Source organism: Aplysia californica, unplaced genomic scaffold (assembly GCF_000002075.1).
Source record: "Aplysia californica isolate F4 #8 unplaced genomic scaffold, AplCal3.0 scaffold00080, whole genome shotgun sequence".
Classification (NCBI taxonomy): Eukaryota; Metazoa; Mollusca; class Gastropoda; order Aplysiida; family Aplysiidae; genus Aplysia; species Aplysia californica.
Genome location: NW_004797350.1, coordinates 837,042 through 845,465, shown reverse-complemented (window position 1 = coordinate 845,465; position 8,424 = coordinate 837,042). Strand labels below are relative to the sequence as shown.

At 43.2% G+C, this 8,424-nt stretch overlaps 1 protein-coding gene across 2 annotated transcripts in view; it reads right to left on the bottom strand.

Moving 5' to 3' along the window:
• The window catches only part of Nork (neurite outgrowth regulated kinase), a 145,663-nt gene that overhangs the window by 30,867 nt on the left and 106,372 nt on the right, over positions 1–8,424 (bottom strand). For both annotated transcript variants that reach the window (XM_013080254.2, NM_001204717.1), the window contains 3 exon segments: positions 6,803–6,935; positions 6,009–6,182; positions 5,021–5,179 (listed from right to left, as the gene is read on the bottom strand). In XM_013080254.2, coding sequence (XP_012935708.1) covers positions 5,021–5,179; positions 6,009–6,182; positions 6,803–6,935 — 466 coding nt within the window.

Below are 8,424 nucleotides of genomic sequence, written 5' to 3'. Positions count from 1 at the left end.
CCCCCCCTCAACACATTCTATTCTATTCAATCAGCTAAACAACAACGATTTTTGCAATTTAGCCAGCTGTTTACACCTCTCTCAAGTTGTAAAACATTCCAAATTTGACAGTCAAGAACTATTCTCGCGAGTTCTCCCTTCTCCTGATAATCTCCTTTTTTCACATCAATACTATGTAACAGTTTTCCCGTATATCACCTCATATCCACATTAGTTGTCCCCCTCCCAAATTTCACGAAAAAAGGACTCAGAGAAATCACTGACAGTCTTGTTACCGCAACCCTCCTACATTGTAAGTAATGAAGTGTGATTCGTGACCTGTTGCCATTTCTCTCTGCCCCCGTCCACGCCCCCTCGCCACCACTCCCCCTGTTGCTTGTGCCTCACCTAAATACCCGTCTCTGTGATCGCTATAGCGCGCGAGAGGTGAGGACTCGCGTCGTTACATGCCGGAACACGTGTGATCACTTACGGAGCAAGTACGCAAGAGTTGCCGACCTGGGCAACCTGTGCAGCTTCGTTTCTGTCATGGCAGACATTCATTTCGAGATCGTTTTTTTTTTTAGGTACGTGTTTTACGGCTCTCACGACTGCATAAGGTCATATGAGCTAGTGGGACACTTCAAGCCTTTTCAGTTTTGTAGGGATTGATTTTGAAATCACAAAAAAACTGTTATTACTTTCGGTTTGAGCGAGAAAGTATCTTCACAGTAGTCTTAATTTCTAACCCTAAATGTAGATGTTTTACGGACCCCTTATTTGGATAATTGGGAGGAGACTTTCGACCCTGCCTGTAAGGGTCAACCCGGGCTGAGAGAGATAGGACATCACAGCAGAAAGACTGAGATACTCGATAAAAATTCACACTCACTCAGAAATCGAACTTGGGTCTTCTGCGTGCGATAGCAAAGCGTCCAACTGCTACACCACAGACGCCGGTGTGGGTGGAAGATCAATAAAGTACTTCTCTTCTCTTATTTTAATCTGCGTCTCCAAAAAGAGTGGAACAGGGTGACTACTCATGAAAAATCCCTTAAAAGTGCATCCTCTCGCGTACCTAATTGGAAGATTTGAATCATATCCACACACACCAAGCAGCAAGAAGAGGGAGAACCCTGTTTGGCAACGCGCGGATAGCGATCGCCCTTTTCTAAGGAAAAGCTCACCACAGTGTTATCGGTTGAGAAGCAACAGGCTGATTTTTTCTTCTCCTCAGACGAACCAGGTGGTTCCCGTAGTCTCTTCTGACGAGCTAATACGTGATGATCTTCATGAAGAGGGACCCAGACAATGCAGCTGAGACGGGAGGCCACGCCATAGTTGCACCCAGATGTACAGCCAAACTCTTTTTTTTTTAATGTTGATTTTTTATACTCACATTGATGCAATTTAGATAATTAAGGAGGCGGGCTTCTGACTCTGCCAGTCAGGGCCAAGCCTGATGAGAGGGACACATCACCATCAACATGAGCGAGATACTCAATAAAAATTTCTTACCATTCGGGAATCGAACTCGAGTCAACCGCGAGCGACAGCAAAGCGCCTAACCGCTACACCATGGACACCGATGCTTAGCTCTCTGACAGACTCAAACAAGTTTTACCTTTAACAATAAAATATATTATCCGTTCTCATTCCTTCTGTCCCAGTCTGTTTCCTTGTGAGCGTTTTAAGGCATTTGCAAAACTATAAGGTCATTTAAGTGTCGAAGATTAGAGACGTTACAAGAGAGTAACAAACCCTAAAAAGAAGGAGTTATAAAGATGATAGATGTTTGATAGGAAAGAAAAAGCAAACCACAACAGAGCACCCGCCAACCACCCACTGTCCCCATCAACTGATGTCCGGCCACACCAAACTGACGCCACAATCACACTCAGGAAGGGGTGGAGAGGGACGTTCAAAACGACCTGTTTATGTCATGCTCAGCGTTGAATACTCACGCCCAACTCTTGTCAAGACACGCAACCTTCTACATAATGATTTTGAGCATAATCACCTAAGCTCATACAAAAATCCTAGCGTACAATAATGTTGCCGTCAATTTAGAGCTATTTTTTGCAGCTTTATCCTACCAGCTACAATTTATTTATGCAATCGCATCAACATTAACCCAGAAGACAAATAAATGTAGAGCAATTCGGAACAATCCTGTAACTTTCAGAGGACTTTCAGCTGTGTCCTGACAGATCTCTAAGGGGATTCTTGACATTTCTCCAGAGAGGGGAAAAAACCTAAAACGAGCGACAGACGTTCACAAAAATTGGAGAAAAAAAAACTCTCGGCAGAGAAGCGACTGAGTAGAGCTCGAGGGAAAAAAATAAAAGCAACCTAAAAACAAAACAAAAACAACAAAAACAAAAACCTCTCCGTTTTCTCAGCTGTTACTTCACATTGCGTCTACCTTACTGCTCTAGAGCAAACAGTTTGGCCAGACAAGAAGCCGCTTCGCAAACGAACACTGCCAAGCACACAATAAACCATAATGCTGCGCAGCTGAAGATGCCCTTCACCCTGTGATGACTTACAGAGGACCTGCCTCGAGATTATTTTTCCCATTTCTAACCAAGAGCTCGCCCACGGGTAGTTAATTGTGTCTTTCACATCTATATAAAGATGCCCATAAAGTTAATTTTTTTTCTTTGGTGGGTGGACTAGTGTAGGACTCGAGGCGTTTATGTCAACGTCTTGTAACCCCTGACGGGCTGAGAGGATAAGTGAGTTAGAGAGAGAGAGAGAGAGAGAGAGAGAGAGAGAGAGAGAGAGAGAGAGAGAGAGAGAGAGACAGAGAGACAGAGAGACAGAGAGACAGAGAGACAGAGAGACAGAGAGAAAGAGACAGAGAGAAGGGGGGGCGGGGAGGCACAGCGGTTTGGAAAGGATAGTGTTTGTAGCGTGCGTGCGTGCGTGCGTGCGTGCGTGTGTGTGCGTGTGTGCGTGTGTGTCAGTGTATGTGTGTGCGTGTGTGTGCGTGCTCCTTTGTGCATTTAATGGTTAGCTGCATATAAATGTACGTGTATGCGTCGGTTAAAAAAAAATTGGCTTCTCACTGAACAGTACCTACATGTGTGTTGAGGCCCTAACCAGCAATTTTAAGAAACGTAAATAAAGTAACAGAGATAGAGACTGGCAAAATAACCTTTGAAATGTCAGTAAATATACCAGCATGAAGACAGATAGACAGACAGATAGACAGATAGATAGATAGATAGATAGATAGATAGATAGATAGATAGATAGATAGATAGATCAAGAAAGAATCCCCCATCAAAGCAGTTGTTTGCTAGCAACAGGATAATATGATAGATTGAAAGACTGACAGACTGACAATCAGTCCGACAGATTGACGAGCAAAACTGTAATGATTTGAGTTAATTTTACACTCGAATGCTTTTTATTTCAGCCATGGAACGTAAAGAAATTCTCTTTGAAAGACCGATAAAATGTGTATGGATCAATGTTTGCAATGGACCAGTTAGTTGAGGAAAGCTGTATCTTCTCCCCCCCCCTTCCCGGCACCCCCTCCTTTTTCCCGACCCCCCCCCCCCCCCCCCAGGAAAACATTCGACTTTTCTTATGTTGCTAATGAGGCCGATGAAGCAGCCGAAAAAATCCCGTGCCAAATGGATGCCTAGTTCCTGGACATATTTTGAAAACACATACAAAAAAAGTTTCCGCACTTCGTAAAATTGGTCTAGGGTGAGATGACTCTTTCTAATATTTTTGTTTTGTTTTTAGTAAAGAGAAGCATGTCGACACAATACTGGTCATTTAGTGATTAGAAAAAGTAAGACAGATTAACCGAAACAACAGACGGAAAGTAAAGAAGTAGAACCTACCAGTGGCACCACCAACCACAGGCTCAACCGTGTAGTTAGTAGTAGTAGTATAAGGTTTTACGGCGCTCGCAACTGCTAAGGTCATATGAGCGCGCACCGTGTAGTTAACGATTTTGAGTAAAGGTAAGTAGATAAACATAGTAGTTATTGTATTCGGTGCTGGGAAAAGTAGGAAAGACAGTCAAAAACAACAGTGGGAAAGTAAAGAAGTAAAATATCCCAGCGGCATCCTCCAGCCACCCACCTCGTTCTATTATCCGTTCGATTAATTATGCTTGAGGTACAGAACTCAGCTCCGCGTATCTTGAGTCTGCTCTCAATGCCGCCAGCGTTGACGGGTTTATAAAGGGTACTTGGACATTTTCTTCCAGCCCTGTCGCTTTTTCTACGTCAATATATCATTGGCATGCCCGAGCCTCCTCCGCAATAACAATAAACTTCAAACTTCAAAGCCGATTATTTCACCTTAATGGGCTCCGACCCAAATCAGCTGATCAAAAGACAGACCTCCCACAGACGCTTCTTTTTATTTTTGAGAAGAAATCTCTTTGAAAAGTACACGTGTGTGGTGGGTTTTTCTTGAAATGGTTTGATTGTGGTCGCCATTGTTTACACAGATTATGTTAACTGTTTAAGTTATGGTTAGCTTGGCCAGTGCATTACTACAGTTTTCGGCCCTTTTTCTCCAAAAGCAGATGCAGTTTATAATATCGCTCTACCGTGTTCACACAAACTACTATTATAATGCAGACAATTTGGGAGAACTATAACATGCAGAACAATGAGAGACGATAAGACATGTTGTAGACAGATAAAAAGACAGCAAGATATAACATAGACTGATGGTTGATCGATTGATTGATTGATAGACTGATGATTGATCGATCGATTGATTCATGGATCGACATAAGTAAAAATGATATAGAAAAAGAGGAAGATAGAAAGTGAAAGAAATAGATAGATAAACAAATATAAGAATCGTATGTTTTAACTACAATGGAAGAAGAGGGAGAAAAAGGAGAGATAAAGTAAGAGAAAGAAAGGCAGACAGATAGACAGACAGATAGACAGACAGACTTGCAACAGAAAATGAAAACAAATAAAGAAACAAAGAAACAAACAAATACAGAAATCAAACAAACAACAGAAAAGACGAACACGAACAAAACAATATAACTGACCTCTGACAATCTTGATAGCCACTTTCTGGTCCTCATAGTATCCAGTGACCACTTTGCCAAACGCTCCCTGGCCCAGCAGTGTGCTGAACTTGAGGCTGTGTGGGTCCAGCTCCCACTCATCAGAGAACACGATCAGCTGATTCGAGTAGTCAGATTTGCCTGAGGAAGGTTGAACAAAAGTTAAGAGTTGATGAGAGAGTTTAAAGTGGAGGTTTTTGCGAGCCTTTTTCTAACCGACCGAGAGCCAAGTTCAAGTTCTGCGTCTTCGCACGACTTTTGGTTGACAGCCCTTCAGACGTTAAAGGTGCTGAACACCCGTTTTTTAAATTTAAAATAATTTTTCTTTTTGGAGGGGGGGGGGGGGGGGGGAGGATGTGGGCTCTTTTTTTCTTGAGTTTTGTCTATTTTAATTTTCTGAGGACGCTTTCAATTTGCGATTCAAGTTGCTCAGTCGTGTCATTTGTTCCAAAATAGTAGCGCTCTTTTCTTACATTTTGCAAAAGACTTGAATTCTTGAATTTCTTTAAAAATCGACTTATAGTTTATTATAATCTACAATTCTAGACATTTTCCCCTAAGACTGTCATTGGTCGTATTATAACGTTTTGGTGGTTTTGTAATTTTTTAAGTCCTGATTTTTTAAGGGGGGGTCGTGACATTAAGAAAATCTGTTGAGGGAGAGAGAGAGAAAGAAAGAGAGAGAGAGAGAGAGAGAGAGAGAGAGAGAGAGAGAGAGAGAGAGAGATAGAGAGAGAGTGAGAGAGAGCGACAGAGAGAGAGAGCGACAGAGAGAGAGAGCGAAAGAGAGAGCGAGAGAGAAAGAGAGAGAGAAAGAGAGAGAGAGAGAGAGAGAGAGAGAGAGAGAGAGAGAGAGAGAGAGAGAGAGAGAGAAAGAATGATATGACATGTGCTTGTCTGTGGGTCAGTATGCCCACAGGATTGTGTTTATATGCACGCCCTTTCCTACAACATGCTTCGAATTGCTCACCTCCAACGTTAGATTTGTAGCTGTTGCTCTTGGCAACTGTCGCCTTGGTAACGATGATGTCTTTGAAGCTCTTTCTCTTTTTGTACAGTAGGCCGAGGAGAATGGAGAGGAAGAGAAGGACGATGACGATAGTGACTCCGATGATGATACTGTTCACCCGACCCATCTCGTGATCTGAGGATAGAAACAGATATTAAAGTTTACTTGAAGTGTAAAAAAATATATTCAGGAGAGAACGTGAGAAAGAGACAGAGAGACAGAGAGAGATACACACAGAGGAAGAGAGAGAGAGAGCGAGTGAGAGAGAGAGAGAGAGAGAAAGAGAGAGGGAAAGAGGAAGAGAGAGAGGGAGAGAAGAAGAAAAGAAAGAGAGAGAGAGCTGAGAGAGAGAGTATGAGAGAGCGAGAGAGAGAGGGAAAGAGAGAGAGTGAAAGAGAGAGAGAGAGAGAGAGAGAGAGAGAGAGAGAGAGAGAGAGAGAGAGAGAGAGAGAAGGGGGGGGGGGGAGAGAAAGTGGAAAGGGACAGAGTACAAGAAAGAGAGAACGCGAGAAATGCAAAGAAACATACAAAGAGAAATCCAGAGAAACAGTGAAATAGAACCCCCCCCCGCCCCTGCAAAAAACAAACAAACAAACAAACAAACAAACAAACAAACAAACAACAACAACAACAACAACAACAACAACAACAACAACGCCGCCACCACCACCACCACCACCAACACCAACAACAAAAAATGCCAAAAACAAAGAAACAATAAAAAAAAAAATAGGCACAAGCACAAAGTTTCCCACCTGTGCCGAGCGTGAGGGGTTGCGGCCCCTGGTAGATGGCCAGGTTGACCTCGGAGGTGTTGAACTGTAGACGGTCCACCACAGGGAGCAGGCGGGGCACCTCACCGGGCTGGGGGCGGACCAGGGCCTCCACCTGGACACACAGAAACAGACAAAGTGAGTGGACCAGAGAATTACAATCTTTAATGTCTTTTTTGTTATAATTTCAGTTATAAAAAACTAATAAATGGAAGACACACTGTTTGACTGAAGTCTTTTGTGATTCAAATTTTTAATGTTACCCTTTTTGTACGGAGACTGAAGGGCTAGAACCCAGGTGGCCAGTGGATCGGAAAAGTAAAGTCATCATCACCATCACCATCATCATCATCATCAAGTGCCAGATCTGCGACAGACATCGGCGATCATGGTTCTTCATTTATTCCTTTCGTATGATCTTTAAAAAACTACGTTTCCCTGATATTTCCCCGTTACCCATTTGTTTAGGTTCTTTAAGTAGGTTGCTCTGGGCCTACCCCTGCCTCGTCTGCCTTCATTTTTGTCAGTAAGAGCTAGATGTTCTAGACCTTTATGTCTATTCAGGAGTCCCAAAAACTGCATTTTGTTGTTTCATGATGGTTTTTAACAATGAGGGTCTCACGTGGGCTTCATCAAGCACTACTTCATTTGATTTCTTTTACTCTCATGGTTTTAAAAGTAAAGTAAAGTACGAAAAAATCCCGGTATATCATTATGACAAAGGTTTGAGATAAGTTTTAGTTTTAGTACGAAGTTTACGGAAGAGAAATGATCTTTCTCGTAAGGTAATCGAACTTACGTCTTTCGCATGCGAGGCAAAGAAAAGCACCACCATTACCCTACAGACACCGGGTTCTTGAGAATACAAAATCTAACCCCGCCAAAACCTTATCAAAAACTGTCCCTTGCTGGAAGATAGGACGTATAAAACGCTTGGCAGTGAAAAGGTTAAAGCGATAAATAGATCTCCCAGCTCAGAAACACCGGCTCTTGTTCCAGCTATCCGTGTTGGCGGAAGAGCAGCGCCCACGAAGCTATCCATCATCGTGTGGCAACCCGTCCCGTCATAAGGTACATCTCCGGGTCCCTCCTAGGGTCCCTCGTATCATCATCTCTGTCGTGGCGGGCAGACCGACGCTCTCATTATCGCCTTCTTTATCGGCAGTGGCTGCTCCGATTTATTGCCAGAAGCCTTCCAAAGAACCGATGTCGTCCGCCACAGACACGAGTAAAGTTCCCTCATCTCTATGTTCTCTTTCGCTCCACCCACCCATCCACCTGTCTGTCTCTCTGTTTTTTCTGTGTCTTTCTTTCTTTTATTTCTCTCTCTCTCTCTCTCTCTCTCTCTCTCTCCCCCCCCCTCTCTCTCTCTGTCTGTCTCTCTCTGTGCCCCTCTATCTCCCTCTTTGTTTCCTTTTGTCTCCTTCTCTCTTCTCTTTTTTCTTCTCTCTCCTCTCATTCTCTGTGTCTCCCGCTCTCTTCTTTCTCCCCCCTCTCCCTCTCTGATCTTTCTGAGTCTTTCTTTCCTACTTACTTCGTTGTCTAGCTTTCTCGCACTGCCTTTCTCATTTTTGTAAGTTTTCCTCCCGTCAAATCCTATATAT